We start from the raw sequence: 20052 nt of genomic DNA on the forward strand, positions 1-20052 counted from the left end.
AGCTCTATCGCTTAGTAAACAGGGCCTTAGTTTGTTTATCCGCCCTCTTTCCAGAAGTTCGTGCTTTCGCTTCTGTGCGCTTTTCGTGCATGCTATATTGTAATTTCTAAATCTATTGGGAAAACCCCTTGCCGATAACACAGAGAGAGTAATTTACCGCTGGGCACTGTGACGTCAGGTTGTTCCGTTACTCGTTGGTGGGCGGCGGAAATGACATCACAAAGCGTCACAAACGTTTGAACCGATAGGTCATGCTGCGAGTGGCCTTATAGTAGTATAAGTCTGCACTGGCTGCGCCGTGAAACAAAACAAACAGGGTTACGAGTTGTTCATGCCAAAGCGGCATTCCCTGTCGCTTGACTGAGAGAAAATGTGGGTCCTATTGTGTAGTCAGTACTGGACGAGAAAACAGTGCAAAATGCCTGCAAACGAGACATCATGCGTCTTTCACTGGCCAACTTGTTCCCTTTTTTTCATAGTCGACCGTTTGATTGCAAGACACCCAAGTGTTGCATTTGGGACGACTTTTTGACCATATTGTGTGCAAATCGCTATGTCAGCAATGCTAAAATTTGGGAAACCGATAAAGTGATTTGTGTGATGCAAGATGCGTTGTAGGGTCAGATATTAAGCACAGGTGGAGCATGTGGAGCCAAAAATGGATCACTGTACGACGCTAAGTGACATTTGCTGCTGTAACTTTGTGTAGCATAAATTCAAAGGGTTTTTGTAAAAGCACTTGATTCATACTTTGTTGTAGGAAGGTAAAATGTCAAGTAACAGCATTGATTATAATCATAATCACTTACAGTATTACAAAATATGATTATATTGACATATCAAAATGTCAGAAAGGGAGTAAAAGTTTGTAACACGCATCTGAATCGATTTAGTTGAAAAAGACGTTGCCACGCATGCTCTGGTATCAACGATGTTCAAACACTAACCGCGTTCGTTGTCATAGGGCGGGCGACAGTTGTACGTGACTGGGTCAATAGCAATAATCAAGCGAAATCAGGTCCAATAAGTTTAAATGATTTCTTGCCTGTCACATTTTATGGGTGTTAGGGTTTACTTTGGATTTGATGTTTTGTGACGTCAATGGAATGCAAACATCAACTGGGAGAATAAATCAAAACGAACTACGAACAGCCGACACTCGACTATAATGCAGTAGAATCAACAGGGGCGAAATACTGACGCAAACGTGTTGGTTATGGCACCCTTAAGTGTCGTTTGCAGTTGGGGAGCGCACGCGTGACATGACAGAACAACAGTTACGATTTGTACATATAAACGCCTGTTACTACATACTCGACAACCAAATTTGCGCTACTTACTGAGTTACGTGGTGATACGTTTCGGTTCATTTTGTTGAACCTGTGCATTTCTTTCACTGTGTAACCAGCGTGCAGTATATGTAACACACGTATATATAGCATTTGCAAAACAAAGCATGAACAGTATTGCTTGCTGGTTTCATTGGTGAAAATCAATGCAACGTACACGTATAGTCTTTTTGTGAGTTGCGAGCAGCAGGACTTGTATAGTTATATCGCTTTTATAATAATGTTAGCAAAGGAAAGCACTTTTGCGAAGATGGTAATGGATTGTTAATGGGTTTGGAAAAAGTGTGAAAGAACAGTAGTACCTCAAACATAGTGTATTTTGGGAGTCTAAGCGTTGACTGCAATAAGCCAATATCGGCAATCGGACACTGCAATAAGGATCACTTTTGTTTTGTCTTAAATTCCACTTCAAGCTTAAAACTGCTGAAATTAACGTGTGTTGAAAACTAAGCGCATACTTGGGTTCTGTCAGATCAAAAACTGTTGAAAGTGCAGAATGTCGACCAGCAGTGGGTGTGAAAAGTTTAGTCTGGAAAATCCTCACCTTCCTGAGCAAGACTACTTGTACCACATTGCTTTGACCACAGCTGACAACTTGGTGCAACGATTTCAGGATGTAAAAGTAAGTTTCTACCGTTAAAAAACGTCATTGGACTCAATTCGGATCGTCTCTACTATCAGCAGCCTTAAGGCAAGAAACATGTATTGCAACTTTGAAAGGATAACATTTATATGATGTAGTGTCTCTGTTTAAAACATTGGGTATCCTCTTATAGTTACTAACCTTAACAAAACTGGTCAGAGATGTGATAACAAAAAAAACTAAGCATCTGTTACATTGATTAGTACGTGGTGATGGGCGGTAAAGGGAGAAGGATGCGAAACTTTGCAGAATTATTGTACGATGAACTCGGTCAACCCAAAAACTCTGAACTTGAAACGGAAAAGAGCTCGAACGGTGAGTGTGTTCAAAAAGTGCAGTGTAATCACTTTATGTCTTTGTGTTGTTCTTCCGATCGATCGTTGTGGATGCTGGTTAATATGATTTGCATTAGCAGCACATACGTTTTTAAATAAAAAATATTATCTTTTAAATTAAATACGCAGGTTTTCACCTAAAGGATATATCCGCCGCTGGGGGACGCTACACGATGTTTAAAGTTGGAAAAGTCATATCCGTTAACCACGGAATCGGAATGGCTTCGCTCTCAGTAGTGCTTCACGAGGTTGGCCATGATTTCCAATAGTAATACATTTAATAAACCTAGAAATTATTTGAAATGCACTTTACAGATTCTAAAATTAATCCACCATGCCGGGTGCAGTAATGTTACATTTCTGAGGCTTGGAACATCCGGCGGACTTGGTATGTTGAATATGTACACCCTAGTTTACGATATCAACGCATCCAGTTAATGTTGTTGACCATTTTAAGGTCTGGACCCCGGTACAGTCGTTATTACTGAAAAATCGTACAACGGTTTGCTTGAGAATAATTTCAGTCAGGTGAGTTTAAGTGTGTGAAACTTTGTCTGTTCTGGTATGTTCCGCTCCATCAGTTAGCTATGTTGTGGATTGTTATTACAAACCTGTATCGCAACAGAAATGCTTTTACAACAATGCCAGTTAAGAATATGTAACACGTGGCTGGTTAACAAGCACATATAACGGGTTTCGGTCGTTTACCTGGTGGTACGGCAGTGTTTGATTTTCTTTCTTTGACGGCCATTGGAGCAAACAAATTAAAAATATCAAATTTTATTCGGAGGGATTAGGGCACTTCACAGACGACTAACATAAACGTATTGGAACCTTTTTTGTGTAACGCAGACTAGTCTGCTTAGTAATCGAAACAGATCATAACCAACATAAAATACGTTGTGCTTTTGTTATATTCGTATAGGTCGCCTGTGGCAAGCTGATTAAATACGATGCCACTACCGATGTTGAGTTGGCTGAAAAACTTTTGCAGTGCGCTAAAGGGGCGAACGTCAAAGCCTTGAAAGGAAATACGCTCGGGTCCAACGACTTCTTTGAAGGTAAAATTAGTTTCCACAACCTGGAATTGCCGGGAATGTGTTTAAATGATTGCTTCCGCTTATGTGTGTGCAGAGCAAGCTCGCTTGGACGGTGCTCTGTGCAGTTACACCCCCGAAGAGAAGAACGCATTTCTCCGAAAGGCGCACGACGAGTATGGCGTGAAAAATATGGAAATGGAAAGCACCTGCTTCACTGGAATGTGCGGTCGAGCAAAAGTAAAATGTAAGTAAATTCACGAGCTTGTTTATTTTCTTTTTCTTTTATTTGTTTTATTTTGTAGAACATTAAAAAGAGTTTGCACTTTTTAAGAAAATCTTCGAACGTTTGTCTAACCACTAAACCACATACACTGAAGTGTATAAGTTTGTCTGCGTATTCCTGTTTTTGAACCAAAAATAATCTCTTAGGTGGAATCGTATGCGTTGCGTTGGTAAACAGACTGATTCGCGATGACGTCAGCAGCGACATGAAGTTGTTGGCACAGTGGGAATTGGAGCCGCAAAGGTTGCTGGTCGAGTTCATTAAAAATAACTGAGAAACCTTACCCAATCAGAAGATTTTACTCCATTGTAGGTTACCACACTATCCGCCATGTGTCAAACCGGTCTCAATCAGTTGTATAACCAAATTTATCTGGTTAGTATATCAAAAGGCTTTTAAAGTATTTTCAACTTTATTAATATTGTTAAATTATGTTCGGCAGTTGTCAAATGACATGATTTATGAATTTGGTGTGTCGTGCAATATTCGCTTTGCTGTATTTTGTTCTTACATTTTGGGTGCCAACTTTACGCCGTACACGACCCATAGCAATTTACTATCACCGAATAAATCATAAAACCCAAGTCAACCCTCCATTGCAGCGAAACTTGACATACTTAACTGCTGCCAGCAGGCAAGGAATTGCAGTGAGAAATGGCGTTCAATGTTAAGCCCAACACAAGCTTGACCGCCTTTTGTAGGTCCCTCAAACACTTGGACGTTATTATCTTGGATCCCAATTTTCGTAGTCAGTGGACCGTGATGAATAGTCTCGAAGACGGAAGGCAAAGTGCTCTGTACACAAAACCGGCTTTTCGTCAATGATCAACGCACGTAAAATGGCACGCACAGCCTTAGTGCTGTTAGTGACTGAGAGTATGATGCAGCAGAAACAACAAACAGGAAACACGTCACCTATGATACGGTTGTGGCCGCTCTCGTTTAGCAGGAGCTACGTTATATTACGTGGACTCGAATGACTTAAGGTGACAGCCTGGACAATTGTCATACCTAAGTATGCTTGACTGTTTAACCCTTACGGTTGAATAGTAAGGTAGCGTGCTAGTAGTGAGGTAAACGTACTATCGTTTGTATTGTTTATGAAGTAAGCAGTTGGATAGGCAAGCAAGCATATAGACTAAACCATGGCTAGCCCCTCATCTTCTGGTCAATTTCAACTGGAAAATCCGTATTTGACGCCGAACGATCACATGTATCACATTGGAATATCAACCACGGACGACCTTGAAAAGCGGTTTGGTGATGTTAAGGTAGGTTAAAAAAACCATTGTAGTGCAGTATAGCCTACTGATAGCCAACAAAAAGTAAGTTAATTTCCTCACATCGCGCTTGCTTCATTTCGATGCGTGTATGCAGATTTGCTCCTCGCCGCGTTGTTGCACTTAAGTAAAAGGATCTTGCGATAAATTTTATGCACAGTGGAGCATTGGTACGACGCAATAAAAGCTAACATTTCGTCTTCAACCCTTCGAGAAGTCTCTGTGATTCGTATCTTTCAGTAACGTTGTGATACAAAGATTCAATGTATTTTTGCATTACTGCAGTTGGACAATTTGCTACCAAACTCTTTGAAGATTGTGTTGCTCCCTTATATTAGGCATGTCACCAAAATGTGTCGTCATTGAAAAATTGTTGCACTGCTTACACGTGGATTCTGTTTCGTTAATGTCAGCGAACCAGATACTTTTTTATACACAAAAATGCACGCTTTAAAGCATTGATACAAACCGAATCATCTATTTTTCAATTCTAACCGCTGTTGTATGTTGATAAATTGCCAAGCTTCTGCATGTTTCAGTTTGTCTGTATGGGCGGCAAAAAAGAAAGAATGCGAAGCTTTGCCGAACTGATGTATGACGAGTTGGGAAAACCCCCAAATTCGGAACTTGAAGCAGAAGGTACCGAGACGGAAAACTGTCACCAACACGGTAAAGAACTCTGCAATTGCAAAACTGACCCCAACTAACCGTTAGTATGGTATTGCCTACCCGGTATGCCCCAATACACTGTGCTCCCTCGCAACTTTCAAAATCCTAAACAAAACTAATAACAATTGATACATTTGTCAGTTCACAGACTCAAAAACATATCAGCATCTGCTGGAAGATATTCCATGTTTAAAGTGGGTCCTGTCATATCTGCAAGCCATGGAATTGGAATGGCCTCCATTTCAGTTCTTTTGCATGAAGTACATATGCTGTGTAGAAATATCAATTTATGAAATCATACATTGGTATTGCACAACAAAATGTAACTTGATGAGTGATATTATTAGTGATAAACTGCCAATAATAATATCAAAGCAAAACACTTATATTTCAGACAATACCTTTATTTTTTCAGCTGTTTAAATTAATTCATTTTTCTGGTTGCAAAGAAGTGAAGTTTTTGAGACTTGGTACATGCGGGGGCCTTGGTTAGTTGTTTGCACGTCCCAATGCAACGGCAACTATTAAAATCGATCATTTTCTAGGACTGGACGCAGGAACTGTTGTTGTCACAAAACAATCGTACAACGGTATGCTGGAAAGCTGTTTTAAGCAGGTAAAAATACATTTCTAATCGACTTTAAACACGGGCAAGTGTTTAAATAATTTCAAAAGTGGACAACTTACTAAGATTTGCTGCTAAAAGAGCCCTTCTGCGCCTCAGATAGTGATTTCACAAATCATTTCTTATGCCTTCCACTCTAGCTAGCTTATACCGAGAAAAACTTAATCAACATAAAGCATCATGAGGTTTTCGGGCTTGGCAGCCCAGGCAATGCGGTATAGTTGGATCAGCCACTTTTTCCTGACAAGCCGGAGCGAGATTTGAAAAATCAAGCTCCCGGTGAGGTTTGTACTCACGACCCTGAGCTACAGGAGCTCAGTGGTTTGGCCACAAAATACCCCGTGAAACCACTGAGCTCCTGTAGCTCAGTTGGTAAAGCGTTGGGCCTGGTTAGCCCAGGGTCGTGGGTTCAAACATTTGATTTTTCAAATCTCGCTCCGACTTGTCAGGAAAAAGAGGCTGATCCAGCTAGGCTGCATTGCCTGGGCTGCCAAGCCTGAAAACCTCATGATCGCGATACGTTAGCTGCGATTGCCAAGCAAGGACCTGCGCAGTGGGGCGATCCTGCCAATCATGCCACTGCAAGTAATATTACTGCGTCAACAAAGAAGCATTGTTACTTTAGTTCTATTTGCCTTTGTTGCGTCATATAATACTATTGTGTCACTTTGTGTCAAAATACGTGGAAAATGCGAAGCGAAAATAGTTGAAGAACGAAATATAAAGCTTTTTCCATGTTTATAATGTGTAAAATGTTTATTTAGGTGGCTTGCGGAAAGGAAACAAAGTACGACAGCCACACGGATCCAACTTTATCAGCTGAACTACTCACGCATGCTCAGGAGCTTGGGATCAAGGCGATTAGTGGAAACACACTTGGGACTAATGATTTTTTTGAAGGTATGGTAATCCTGAGGCACTTAGGCTATGTATCCAAGCTGATATTGTGGCATTAACCATAATGATGCAGTAATTTTGTAACGACTATGACATCAGTTTTTGTAGCTGTTTTTTAGCATACACAGTAACGCAACCCAAATGAACTAAACATTGAACTGAAATTACTGTTTTAACCCGAGTTGTTACAATTCTCCCGAACCTATTTGAGCATTGTAGTAAATTATAAGCATTGATCCACTTGAATTTATGATTATATCAATGAAATTAGAACAAGGTCGTCTCGATGGAGCTTTGTGCAGCTTCACCAAAGAGGAAAAATTCTCTTTCCTGAAAAAAGCCCACGATCAGTTTGGAATAAAAAACATTGAGATGGAATCGACGTGTTTCGCAGCTCTGTGTAATCGTGTGCACGTCGAATGTGAGACTTTCTGAAGTGTTTTGCATCTGTGTTTGTATGTGCAAAGTAACAGCTGTAAAAAACTGCGAAAAAAAACTTTATGGAAATTTGTTGCCCTAAAAATACTGGTATAATGTTTTTTCTCCAAGTAATTAATAGTTGTACATGGGGGCATGCTGTTTCATAGAAAAGACTGATTGCAATTGGTGTTCTGACGAAAGATATTTGCACAGGTGCGGTTGCATGTGTGGCAGTACTAAACCGTCTTTTGCATGATGACGTAACCGGAGACCACCAGCTACTGACGAATTGGGAACTGCAACCCCAACGAATGGTGGTTCATTTAGTCAAGAAACACTTGTCCAAAAAATGAAAAAAAAACATTTGTCTATAGATTAGGAATTTGGCAAAATGTAATTGTGTTTGCCATATGCTATTTTCTATTTGGTAAAATTCTCTGAATCCTATGACCCTGAATATCGCCGAATAAAATTTGGTAGAAATAATCTTTTTGTATCATCTCCGAAATGCCCCAGGCAAGGGCATAGTGCTTTTATAGTGTCGAACGGAACTAAGAATATTATAAGCTTTATTTGCAACATACAGAGATCACTCTCCTTTTTTATCGACACTTCGACAACTGCTGTACTCCCACACGTACGATGGGTTCGGAGTGCGCGTTTAGAAAATTTGAATTATTTTATTGCTCATGTAAGGTTGTTTTTCGCTTGCTTTTGAGGCAGTTTGTGTACTGTCCCAATGTTAGGTGTGCATAGTTTTCTGAGTGCCTTCACAACATAATGAACTACATTTTAATGATCATCAGTTTATTCACATGGATTGCCACCGTATAGAAGAAACAAAAAAAGTCTGGTTAGGCATTCAATGAAAAAAATGATTCTTACGCAGAAAAGTATCTCCAAATACATGGCAAGCAAGCACTCAATAAAACTGCATATTTACAATGCAAAGTATACTAATATCAAACTATTCTAACTGACCGATGCACAAACATCCCGACGAGCCACGCAGCATGCAAAATCTGTGGGTCATATATCACAAAAAAATACGTCAACGTTGGCTCAACCACGTGATAAGGAACCCCAAAAAAGAAGCGAAGGCGCGCGAAAAATGTTTTTGGACTTCAACTGATAAAAAAAAAATCAGAAACACTTGCTTAAGTGCAATTATTACGAGTACTTTACAACACTGTCATCGTACAATACTAAATAAGCATTATGCAAATACCAGAATAAATAACAACACAAAGAAGTCATGTGCGCATGGTTTAAATATGTGAAGCATTTCAGGAAATGACTGATTAATTTTATGGCACTGCGTAAGGACACGACAAAACTATAATACACAGTGGAAATTTACAACACTTGACTACATATTTAAGTCACAACAAAACATCATTGTTTAATTGCACAGAAATTGTTGTGAAAAGTGACGTGCGTACTGTTCCTCAAGAACTTTAAGGAAAGAATCTTATTATAAAATTTTGAAATTAAACAAAAGTTATGAATTATGCTGTTCTTTTTAGTTACTCAAAGAAGTCTTGAATGTCACCCACAAAGGCCAATTTTCGTTTTATCTAAGCAGCAATCTTCTTCTTTCCCGCACATGCTTTGGAATCGATTTGTTCAGCGATACTCTTTATGGAGCTGTACAGGCTATCTAATCTGTAGCAAAACAATTAGGTAAACAACTTATCGTTTCGATAAAATGAGAAACCTTTGTTATGTACATGCAAATGCAAGGCCCACTTCAGGTAGCATTGCTTTGGTTATTCTCATTACAAAACAAGGCAAGATACTACCGCGTTTTTTTTAATCGAAACCTAGCTATACAGGGTTTGACTAAGTTGGTGTTATGGCAGGTTTTAATAATAGGCCAAACTAACCATAATTCAGCAAAAAAAGCGTGCAAAACTAAAATATATTGAAACATGTTGTTCACAGTCACCGACTTCTGATTTATTTCCTGTAGTTGGGTTTGCTCGGCACCAGACAGTTTCTTTCTTTCATTGAACAAATATGTGTCAATGTTGTAACGTTCGAACTCGGAGAAGTGTTCGTTATCGTCGATACGATCTAAAAACAGGGGCGGATAGAATTTTAAGACATACACATTGTCAATGCTATTCCAACATATTTTCACTTTTTCACATTTGAAAAAGGATTTAAAATGAAATTTGTTCGGAAATATAAAAAAGATTACCATTATTATTTTCAGGGTGGGTCCAGCCAATCAACCAGCCAATCATACTGAGAGGTGGTGGAAAAGACGATCGTATACAATACTCTTCGATCAATTTGTATCGCTGAAATTTCCAAAGGTTCTCAGACTCTTCATGCACACGTTCAAAAGTGTAGCTGGAAAATCAAAAGAAACTGATCAAATTGTTTAAATTGAAGGATAGTTAAAGAAAATCAAATATACCTGAACATAGCTATGAGAAGGTTAAGAAGAAGAACAGCGGCTAACAACAAGTAAAGGGCCAAAAATATGGCCGCAAATTGTTGCTCTTGAGGACAACGCCTGAAACCATTATTTATGTCGGTCTGGTTGTTCGAACACTTGAAGTCGGATGTCACTGGTACAATATTTACAAAAGTTTTGTTTCTCTTATTTTTATTTTGGTTGATTTTAGGCAAGAATCCCTTTTGTACTACGCAAACTTATTTGTGGGTGCGCATGCACACTAAATTTGCGGTAATTACTTGACTTGAACCGGCCTATGAATTTCCAAAATTGTGCAAATTCATTTAGGGAAACAATTTCCTGAAGCAAAATTTACTTGGTTTGTAGTTGATTTCGTCAAGAAAAAGTTCGCCGAAGATATGCCAGTACGGCTTGTAGAAGGTACCGGTAATGGCTGAGTAAAAATCTGTTTCATTTGGATAAAGAAACCCTTGGCTGACAACGCCGTACGTGAGCACGATAATTGCCGCAATGTACACGAAGAACCAGAGATCAGCCTTTAAATGAATAAGGGTCTTTTAAATTATGTATAAGCATTAAAACCAATAGTGTTTCGTAGTGAACTGCAGACTTGGCCGCTGTTGCTGGGTTCCATCAGTGCGGCTTTGGTGTGAGTTACGACGATCTTGCCAGCTAAAGAGCAATGACTTTCAAATTAACTGCTAGAGTGAAACGAGCCACGACCGTTTACAAACGAACTAAAGCCTTATATGTCAATGACGAAATACTAAAACATAACAATCAAGCAAGCAAATATAAAAAATCTTACCAGCATCTTTCCAATCATTGTCACTTTTGGGCCGATCCTCCGACTGACGGCAAGTGACCGCAAAAGTTGAGAGGAATAAAGAATGAAAGAGCACGAAAACAAACAACGTTCATACAGATAATACATTGGATGGTAAAGTAGTGAAATTGCTGTGCCCGCTATCAGCATATAAAAACCAAAGACGCTTGCGGCGAAGATCCAGTGTTTCAATAGAAAAGAAAAAGCGAACATAATTTTTTCCGTAATAGTTTTTTCTTTCGTTGATGTCAGAAACTTATATTCCTACAAGACACAAATAGCAATCACCCTCATATACACAAACTTTGGGCAATGTAATGTATTTAATAGCTGAACAACGAACCATATATTTGTCATCCACAAAAAGTGTACTTGCCCAAAAGAGCAAAACCAACACTGGTATTGAGAAATTTATATTGCCCTTGTCGAACAATATTGCAGGTCTGAAGTCGAACAGTAGGATGTAGCTGAACAGCATGAGGAATAGCTAAGTGAAACAACAGAAACGTCATCAATATTAGCAATGCCAGTGCGGTTCGATAGGTTAGCTTAGGTTTGCAATTCGAGAAAAGCAAAGAGTTTAATAATAGTAATGTATCGAATCGTCCAAATTCGTTTCTGACCGAAACTGAATATTCGACAGTTTTACGCTATGCACTTAATAGAAGAGTTTTACTGCAAAACAAACAGACCTTCTACAACGGTATAGTTGTTAAAATGTTATCGTAGTTCTTTGGGTTTAAGGTTGTCTTGGCTATCGTTGGTAGTTTTCAAGTTGTATTACCAATCTTGTACAGGGCGTGGGCAAAACGATAATAGTTAATGATTGACTCAAATTAAAAAAAACAAAAAAGTTTTGCACCCGCTACATTATCATCTTTAAAAGTATTGAAAATTATCCATAAGGCCACACGCTATTGTTGGTATTTCAGAACTTTTTTTGAGCGAAAAATTTCGGTTTCGGCCGAATCAAAACAAATTGTTCTGCCGAAACCGAATCTTCGTCCAAATTGCTGATTCGGCCAAATAAATTTAGGTACATGACCGAAAATAATTAGCATAAATTAGTAAAGAGGCATGCGCAGATAAAGGCCTAAGGTACACGCTATTTGAAACATGAAAACTGATACATCTTCGAAAATTTGGCAAACAACAAAATACAAAATGACAAATGTTTACAGAAAATTGGCTAAACTTAATCTTGATAAATAAACGGTATGCACTTACCAGGTAAAAGAAGACCCTGACCACATACTTGGTGACTGGCACTTGATAAAAAGCTGTAAGCTTGCTGCAAAATGATCTTGGAACCCTTACAGTATTTTGTTTTAGTCCAGTTTCTACTTCTAGTCGAAAAAAAAACGAATAATATTTTTGTATCCTTTCGATACCACAAATAAAAAACCTTCATTTCTTTCCTGTTTACCTTGAGTTTTTTCTGTTTGATCATAGGAAACCAAGTCTATCCAGTACAAAGGAAACACCAAAAGAGCCGTATAAAAGACAAAAAGGTATTCTGAGAAGTTGTCAAAGGTCAATGCCACGTCGTTGAATGACAATCCCTTCCTCCAAATGCTCTTTATATGATTTTGTACAATATCATGAGCTACAACTTTCTGAATACAATATTTAGTTCGTTATCAAAACCGCAAGTCGAACGGACTAGTGTAATAGCGTAATGTTTGTCGAAAGACAATCACTGAAGTCAAGCAAAAGTACTCACTTTGTTGTGGGATTTCACGGCCATTTCAATACAACTTAGGCAACCCCATTGTGGATGACTTCTGGTCAGAAGATAGTTTGTTTTTACCAGGTCGTCATTCATACATTGTGTGAGGATGTTACACGAGATTGTTGCGTATTCCATAGCATGCTCCTTTATACTATCACGCTGCAAAGTATTGAACAAAAAGAAGGTAAGGCGACTGTTTAAGTTCAACAAAAAGTGGTTGTATTAGGCCAACAACAAAAAAACGTTTTTTAAACTTTCTGGTACATCTTACCATGTTCTTAGCAGACTTAAGCTTCGACAGCTGTTTAAGCATGAAGAAAGCTGCAATTGATGCGGAGAGTCGATCACCCATTGACTTCCAAATAACCCGGGCCAGATCCCTTCTATTAAATAGCACAGCCCATTGAAATACTTCCTTCAGTGGATCTCTTGGGTGCAAGTCCTGTCCGAAACTCTGTTAAAGTGATGTTAAGTATGCCATACTGTGATTGAATAAACCAGGTAGGCCTACTGTGCGAATTTCAACATGTTGGGTGATTCTGAACTGAGCCTGTTGTTCATGTTGACATGGGTCACCCACTTCATATGGGTCTGAATAGCACTCCTTCAAACATCTGTTAAAAAATGCTGTAAATTTACAGTTGTTATTTTCAAGAGTTTCATTGTATGTGCTTCGCCAAAAAAAAGTTTTGCCTTGTTAACTACTTTAATATGTAATTGTACATTTCCTGAAATGCTTCCGCTGACTGTGCTTCACAGCGAAGGTATATATCGTAATCACATTCGTACAATTCCAGTAAATGTTTTTGGGTAAAGTTGTTTTGTAGACCCACGCCATAACAAAGAAGAACTCCGACAAACGTTGAATTATCCTGAAAAACGAAGTTGCTATCTCTAGGGTTTTCAAGCAAAAACTATCAGCAAGAAACACCTCAATTTTGAAAGTTTGTTTGTGTTGAGAAAAACAATAGAAAGTTCACCTGTTTAAGAGCTTGAACTAGAATATCAACCAAATATTCGTTTGCTAATTCACTTTCGCCGTCAAGAACATGGTTACTTGCTATGTCACTTCTGTTCCATTCAAGGGTGCGTTCTAATTTCTGTTTTGGTCCGTCGACAGCTTTGTGGATGACATAAAAGCAACATAAGCATCACTAATAAAGATACATTATTTTGGGAGAATTTATTTCAAGGGTAACTATATTTGCGTTTGGTTTCTCCATTCCCTTTTGTTACAAAACGTACGCTTTCCACGTGGTGTTTGTAAAATATTGTTTGTTCGTACCCTTCAATATTGAGAGTAGTATGTCGACATCCAAGTTTTTTTCACTGTTCCATTGATCGTGCTGGAAGACAGAGATTAGGTTTTTCTTTTCAACACATTCTATAGCCATAGTTGTCAATTGGGGGAGGTCGTTTTTGTTTATACCCTCCATATGATTGTCTGTCAATTCAAAAACAAGCTTTGTCACTGTAAGTCAGTGATTCCCAACCTTTTTGTGGTTGCGTATCACTTGGCATTGAAACAATTTCAACGCCTAATCGAGTATTTCAAAGTAACCTAGGGGATGAAGTAACAAACATTTTGAGATCACTTACGATTTTTTAAATTCGAACTATATCCCCTAATTACGTAAAGGTGCTCGCGTACCACCTGGAATGCCGTTTCGTACCAATTAAGTAACAACTAAATATGTTAAAAACATGACTTTGTTGACATCATCGATAAAAGTATTCAAACAAATAAATTAACCCTGCAAAAGATTCTCCACAACTTCTTTGTCCACTTTAATGTTGGTGTCAATGCAAAGTGTTGTCAGTATGTTTGCCCAGAATCCAGATCCGCCCATGATCATAACAGGTGTGTCTGCTCTCAGTGCATCCAAGACAAACTACAAACACAAATTTTGCTGGTGGTATACATAATGGTGAAAACAACATGCGTAAATACCTTTATAGATTCCAGACCACTTTGAACAAGTACACACCTTGTGACCTGCTTTTCTTTGACTAAAATTGTAAACTGTCTAATTAATAGGGTGGATTAATAGGCAAAACATACTTTACCAAAAAACGTTTCCAAATTGGTTCTAAACGATATTGTTTTGCGAACATCACCACCATTACTATCATCAACCAGAATATAGTGAGAATGGGTACTCTCTAAATCCTTACCCGTGTAAAATATTCTTGTATAATCCTGACAATAAAACATCAGCAGAAACAATCTTTCAAAAAATTTATCTTATTTACCTTGGTTTTCGTCTGTTTTGAATCACCAACAATTTCCCAGGGAGCAATTCCGAGTTTTATAACCTGTTTTGTGCACATTTAAGTACTTTAAGGTATGAAATTGAAGTGAGTATAAATTGGTGACAAATATAAAAACAGGAAAGGACCTATGGTTGGTATTAAACAAAGGCCCAATATCTATTCTATCTTAATTTTATTTGGACACACCCCAGTCATATTGTGGGTCCATTCACTTCGCGTCAACAATAGGTCTGGCGTCACAATGCTGCAGGTAAAAGTTGTCTAAAAATGCATTGGTTTAGATAGAATTTTTTACAAAAACGCGTGAAGCGCAGCTTCAAAATCCTTTGTGGAAAAAATTTTACGTGGAGGTAAAGAAAAAATGGCCGAAGAACATAAATACCAAGAACCGAAACCGAAAACTTACGCTTAGGCAAACAAAAGTAGCTAGCGCGCCTGGCAGCAACTTGGCTGTTGTGTGCGTTTTTACCGCGGCGGGTAAGTCTTGTTCGATACTAACGGCAGACGGACACTAAAGCTTATCTGATATGTTTTTTGTTAGTGCCTACAACTAAGTTAAGAATTTTGTAAATTTTAAAATATCTTGCAGAACTATCTAAAGTCACGGGAATTTGGAGAGCAGGTTTATAATTCCTTTTTTCCCCACTAACGAGACAGTAAATGCGCACATAAATGCAATGTTGCAGCCAGATGCGCTAGTTGGGGTTAATTCCGGACGATTTTCTTCGCCTAAACAAAATTTTCGTTTTTGGTGCTAGGTACTTACATTCGATGACAATTTCTGCTTCGCCTAAACGTAAAATTTGTCCCACAAAGAAATTAGGGCTTTGCTACAGGCGTTTTAGTAAATAACTCTATCTAAACCAATGTCATTTCCGCCAATCTTTACCTGCAACATTGTGACGACAGACCCATTGTTGACGCGAAGTCGGAACCATGAATAATATGTAAGAAATAACACAACGTTGTGGCAATCGTATAATGCCGAAATTTGCAAAATATGGCAAACGCAAAATGTGTACCAAGCCATTGGCCCAAAGTTACATGACAGCATAAACGAAAACATAAATTCAGCAATTTGTGTGTTAACTTAAAACAAACTAGCATAATTGCAATAATTTAACACAGCTGACCACCTGAAAATTACCTTATTAACTTCAAGTTTACCCTCTGCATCAGCATATACTTTAACTGCTCTCCCAAAATCTTTTAAATAACCAATGTTTTTTCCACCAGTCACAATCCATGCACCTATGTAATAACACGTAGCTTGAACAAATCCTGCCTCTATTAGCGTTTTGGCAAAAGAAACTTGGTTCAAGTTTGGCATGATAAGAATATTCGTAACATGTAACCTACTGAAAGTATACTAGTACAGGACAAACTGTACACCACGACAGGTAATGAATAACTAAAAAAATGACATTTACCTGTTGTTACTGCAACGCCAAGAAGGCCCTTATTGAAGATTTTTGCCAGGTCTTTTCTTGTATCAAAGTCTTTGGTGCTGTCAGTGACAGACAAAATTATTTTGGGTGTTTCTAGATTCCATTTTTCTTGAATATGCCCAAGGACCTGAGACATTTCTGTCGATTGCGAAACTTTGATGAACTGTTAAACCAAGAAAAATAATCAATAAAAGTAAAAGAATTTTGGATGAGAAAAAGTGATGAAGAATCCAGACATCAAGTAAAGATACGCTATATACAAAAGAGCTAAACCGTATGTCATCCCCCATTGCTAATTTTGTTGGTTGGCTAAATCAACAAGCAAGGCTGATTTTTTTAGAATTATGTAAAAACTGCATGTTCGTGCTTGTGTGTACCTAAATCGCATAGTCGCTGTCCGATTGCTTGCTAACTCGTGTAGGGTTTCCTACGGCTGAATTATAATCATGAAGTGGCATGGAACACACACGATCATCATTGAGACCGCAATATTTAGAGATTGAAGGCGAAGGTGCCGTGCAACGAGCGATGGCATATACGTTTCGCAGACGAAAACCTAATGGAAGTCAGGCAGAGCAGATTGTGATGGTCTTGGATTGTCTATGATACAACTTTCCGTTTGCAAGTTGCGCGATGCAATTCGTTGCCCATCAAGTGTTCCAAGTATGTTTTGGTTTGGGGATTAAAGACACTTCAATTTTAGTTACGCCATGTAGGGCTTTGTAAGCTACGGACAAATTCAATAAGCATCTTCCCAATTTTTGTATATCTAAAGCTTTTTGAAAGACGAAACGACAAGGAATTAGCAGTTTCAATATCTGAGAGCTTTAAGGTTTTTATCTATGCTTAAACTAATATGACAGGTATGGACGTGTTCGGCAGCCAGTAAAAGTGCACCAAGGTCCAAGTCCCTAATCTGATTATCTGTTTGGAAAATATCATCAACTCGAAGCTGCTTTTAATTGGCACTTGGATTGATAGACACATCACGAGAGTCGTGATTTTCTAAACAATTGAGGAATTTTAGCGTAATGTATAAGAGTAGATTGTTTTCGTCTGATCATGAGGTAGATTGATTACCTTTTTCTTTGCACGGAGCATACTAAGTCACAACTTAGAACTTATTGTACAACGCAACACAGCAACGAGTCGCTTTCCGCCCCGAACCAGAAAGTCTTGTAAAATTTCCAATTTTGGTGTCAGTACGTTGGTGACTTTATCTTTAATTTCTTTTCTACTTTTTGTTTCTGTCACTAATGCGACCATCAGCCATGTTTCTGCGAGGTCACGCGATATCGCCATAACCTTGTACATATGAATTTTACGTGCAGGCAAAGCAAAAATTGTCGAAGAATACAAGTAGCAAGAACCAAAACCGAAAACTTACACTCAGGCAACAAAAGCGGCTAGCGCGTCTGGCATCAACATGGCTGTTGTGTGCGTTTTTACTGCGACGAATAAGTCTTGATCGTGTCGAAACTGAGCAGACGGGCTCTAAAGCTTATCTGATATGTTTTTTGTTAGTGCATACGACTAAGTTGAAAAAATTTCGTAAATGTTTATATCCCTTGCAGAACGTTTTAAAGTCACGTTTACATAGGGAATTTAAGGAACACGTTTAAAATTGCTTTTTTTCCCCACTAACGAGACAGCAAGTCTTGTAAAATTCGTTTTTTCGTGTCGGTACGTTGGCAAGTTTATCTTTAATTTCGTTTCTACTTTTGGTTTCTGTCACTAATGCGACCCTTACCCATGTATGCGACCCTTACTAATGCGACCCTTACCCTGCGTGGTCACGTGATATCGCAAAAAAACCTTTTAATTCGCTTGCTTTTCGGCAAACTGGCACTCGGCTGTTATTGGGTCAAAAAGGTGAACGAAACTGAAGACCTGCGAAACTTGTTGATAATAATAGCCTTCGATGTACATCAGATGATCATACTGTTTTTAGTTTTGTATTCAGTGCTGGTGTGCAAAATATTATAAATAATAAAAGTTTCTACGACATGTATATTTCGCCTGGGTTTGCAAGCATCGTAAGTATCGCTAAAAAACAACAAAACAACGCAGTTAACCAACAGTATCGACTCAGGTTTATTTATAATATTTTGTACTAATCCGTTACTGAGTCTCTGTTAGCCATAGGGACTATGCAGGCGACTAAAAAAAAATCAAACTTTCAGTGCTGGTGTGATTACAAACGAAAACACAAAAATTTCAAAACCGCTTAATTTTTTGTTTAAACTTGCGACCAAAAAGTATTTCGGTGGCAAATCCAGCCACATGTACGCAACTATTTACAAAGTTATTTGTTATCTCGGGGCAGTCTAACAAACCTGTGCCTTCTTTGTACTTCCGGCAAATTGGATTCCTCCGTGTACAAGTCCTGACAAAAATATTATTGTTTCGCTGGTTAACATGCCTTTGTTTCAACACAGAAACTTATTTACCATCTGTATCGGTTAAACAGACAGGAAGTAGTTTCCTTTGACTTTTCTTTTTCTTCGACATGGTAGCAACAAGATTCTAATACTACAGAACGGAAAATAGTTTTTGTCTGAAAACGTAACGTTCTATTTTTAACATAAGTTTCAGAGCAAAGTTATTTATCACAGAGCATTCGCCTGGTTTTGTTTTTTGTTGCAAACTGCACCGATAATTTTCGTTGACAAATTTTTAGGAACGCGCAACATTGGCGATTGGATAATGCCCATGCCTCGATAACATTTGCAACAAAGGTTTTCTTTAAATCAGTCTGGCCTGACAAATATTTTTTCCAAAACGATGCAGAGTGTGCGCTATAGCTTAAAAGCGAATGCACTTACTTTTAACTACTGATCAAATCATTTAGCAGTTCTGCATTTACCCACCCCAAAACCTCATACACAAAAGTAGGCTATTTATCTGCCGAATTTTCAACACAACCTGATTCATCAAACTTAACCAACAAATCAGAAACCAAAAATTTCAGCGCGTCTTGTAAAAGCCATAAAACAAAACTGACGACCCCCAAAATTGGTGAAAATAAGTTCACCATTCAAAAACCCAGTACTGAAACCACGTCACGACTTCCTGCCAGGGTTTTACAATAAACATTGACTCGCCATGAGTTGCCTAACCCATTGGGAGAACTCTTGTTATCATGACGTTGAATGGAATGTCCAGTTTCCATCTTATTGTTTCAGAAATGCTGTTGTGAGTCAGAACAATCGCCACAACAAACATCGGCACACTGAAATTTGGCCAAACAACAATTTCTGATAATTTGGCTTACAAACATCAAGCTATTTCAAGTAACGGTAATATGTAATGAAACACACTCTATATTTATTTAGGTCCCTTGTAGCAGAATAAGCTTTGAAGAATGTATACGCGTCCGTACTAACTCCTGTTCGTAATGATTTTAGTTTGGATCACTGTAAATCTCGCATTGCTTTGTATTTCAAACAGCAAAGGCCACAAGTAGAGTAAGTACCCTATAGTCCAAGTTAAAGTCTTGTATCTATGTACATTCACCAGTAGCCGTGTTTAAGCTTTTGATGTGGTTTTTCAGTGGTTTTCTTACTCATCCCAGTAATATTTTTGGTATGTTTGTTGTGTTTTTCCCACAACAAATACATTTTTTCGTTTCCCAATGATTGCAAATTGGTCACATGGGCTACATTTTTACCTTGCAGTGATTGTTTATGGAAGGAAGTGGATCGACCTCTTTTAAACTATTATAAAAGATATTGCTGTCGTCGTTTAAGACGATGGGTCTTTAGCCAATGGTATACAAATCTCGTTGACTTTTCTTACGGCTA

General features: G+C 38.3%; 4 protein-coding genes across 4 annotated transcripts; 2 read left to right on the forward strand and 2 right to left on the reverse strand.

The window, feature by feature from the left end:
* Positions 1 to 1765: 1765 nt before the first annotated feature.
* Positions 1766 to 4176, forward strand: LOC145888611 (uridine phosphorylase 1-like). Its single transcript, XM_082979401.1, has 8 exons — positions 1766 to 1971; positions 2196 to 2307; positions 2457 to 2575; positions 2643 to 2715; positions 2785 to 2855; positions 3253 to 3388; positions 3462 to 3611; positions 3797 to 4176. The coding sequence occupies exons 1-8, from the start codon at positions 1846 to 1848 to the stop codon at positions 3922 to 3924; spliced, it is 915 nt and encodes a 304-aa protein (XP_082835527.1). The 5' UTR covers positions 1766 to 1845; the 3' UTR covers positions 3925 to 4176.
* LOC145888610 (uridine phosphorylase 1-like) lies at positions 4090 to 8000 on the forward strand. The gene is made up of 9 exons (XM_082979399.1): positions 4090 to 4184; positions 4253 to 4921; positions 5470 to 5599; positions 5741 to 5859; positions 6015 to 6087; positions 6145 to 6215; positions 6989 to 7124; positions 7393 to 7542; positions 7755 to 8000. Exons 2-9 carry the CDS (start codon positions 4796 to 4798, stop codon positions 7892 to 7894), a joined length of 945 nt encoding a protein of 314 aa, XP_082835525.1. The 5' UTR covers positions 4090 to 4184; positions 4253 to 4795; the 3' UTR covers positions 7895 to 8000.
* A 397-nt stretch (positions 8001 to 8397) lies between these two features.
* Positions 8398 to 10874, reverse strand: LOC145889787 (transient receptor potential cation channel subfamily M member 2-like). Its single transcript, XM_082980818.1, has 6 exons — positions 10778 to 10874; positions 10325 to 10505; positions 9967 to 10120; positions 9745 to 9899; positions 9494 to 9617; positions 8398 to 9206 (listed from the first exon to the last, which is right to left on the reverse strand). Exons 1-6 carry the CDS (start codon positions 10793 to 10795, stop codon positions 9119 to 9121), a joined length of 720 nt encoding a protein of 239 aa, XP_082836944.1. The 5' UTR covers positions 10796 to 10874; the 3' UTR covers positions 8398 to 9118.
* Positions 10798 to 18805, reverse strand: LOC145890116 (transient receptor potential cation channel subfamily M member 2-like). The gene is made up of 19 exons (XM_082981155.1): positions 18700 to 18805; positions 18586 to 18635; positions 16232 to 16412; positions 15949 to 16052; positions 14781 to 14843; positions 14595 to 14727; positions 14479 to 14537; positions 14281 to 14419; positions 13813 to 13971; positions 13508 to 13647; positions 13251 to 13399; positions 13039 to 13141; positions 12799 to 12981; positions 12519 to 12686; positions 12222 to 12411; positions 12023 to 12141; positions 11139 to 11282; positions 10882 to 11059; positions 10798 to 10820 (listed from the first exon to the last, which is right to left on the reverse strand). The coding sequence occupies exons 1-19, from the start codon at positions 18758 to 18760 to the stop codon at positions 10798 to 10800; spliced, it is 2346 nt and encodes a 781-aa protein (XP_082837281.1). The 5' UTR covers positions 18761 to 18805.
* Positions 18806 to 20052: the final 1247 nt, after the last annotated feature.

Source organism: Ascidia mentula, chromosome 2, assembly GCF_947561715.1.
Source record: "Ascidia mentula chromosome 2, kaAscMent1.1, whole genome shotgun sequence".
Lineage (NCBI taxonomy): Eukaryota > Metazoa > Chordata > Ascidiacea > Phlebobranchia > Ascidiidae > Ascidia > Ascidia mentula.

Excerpts from the sequence above, each read along its gene's own strand:
- LOC145888611 (XM_082979401.1), top strand. The coding sequence starts at position 1,846 with ATGTCGACCAGCAGTGGGTGTGAAAAGTTTAGTCTGGAAAATCCTCAC. Across the intron at positions 3,389-3,461 it reads GTCCAACGACTTCTTTGAAG|AGCAAGCTCGCTTGGACGGT; the intron begins GTAAAATTAGTT and ends ATGTGTGTGCAG. Across the intron at positions 3,612-3,796 it reads CGGTCGAGCAAAAGTAAAAT|GTGGAATCGTATGCGTTGCG; the intron begins GTAAGTAAATTC and ends ATAATCTCTTAG.
- LOC145888610 (XM_082979399.1), top strand. The coding sequence starts at position 4,796 with ATGGCTAGCCCCTCATCTTCTGGTCAATTTCAACTGGAAAATCCGTAT. Across the intron at positions 5,860-6,014 it reads TTTCAGTTCTTTTGCATGAA|CTGTTTAAATTAATTCATTT; the intron begins GTACATATGCTG and ends TTATTTTTTCAG. Across the intron at positions 6,088-6,144 it reads TGGTACATGCGGGGGCCTTG|GACTGGACGCAGGAACTGTT; the intron begins GTTAGTTGTTTG and ends ATCATTTTCTAG.
- LOC145889787 (XM_082980818.1), bottom strand. Across the intron at positions 10,121-10,324 it reads CGAAATCAACTACAAACCAA|TGACATCCGACTTCAAGTGT; the intron begins GTAAATTTTGCT and ends ATATTGTACCAG. Across the intron at positions 9,900-9,966 it reads CTTCTCATAGCTATGTTCAG|CTACACTTTTGAACGTGTGC; the intron begins GTATATTTGATT and ends TTGATTTTCCAG.
- LOC145890116 (XM_082981155.1), bottom strand. The coding sequence starts at position 18,760 with ATGTCGAAGAAAAAGAAAAGTCAAAGGAAACTACTTCCTGTCTGTTTA. Across the intron at positions 16,053-16,231 it reads TGGCGTTGCAGTAACAACAG|GTGCATGGATTGTGACTGGT; the intron begins GTAAATGTCATT and ends GTTATTACATAG. Across the intron at positions 13,400-13,507 it reads TAGTTCAAGCTCTTAAACAG|GATAATTCAACGTTTGTCGG; the intron begins GTGAACTTTCTA and ends TTCGTTTTTCAG.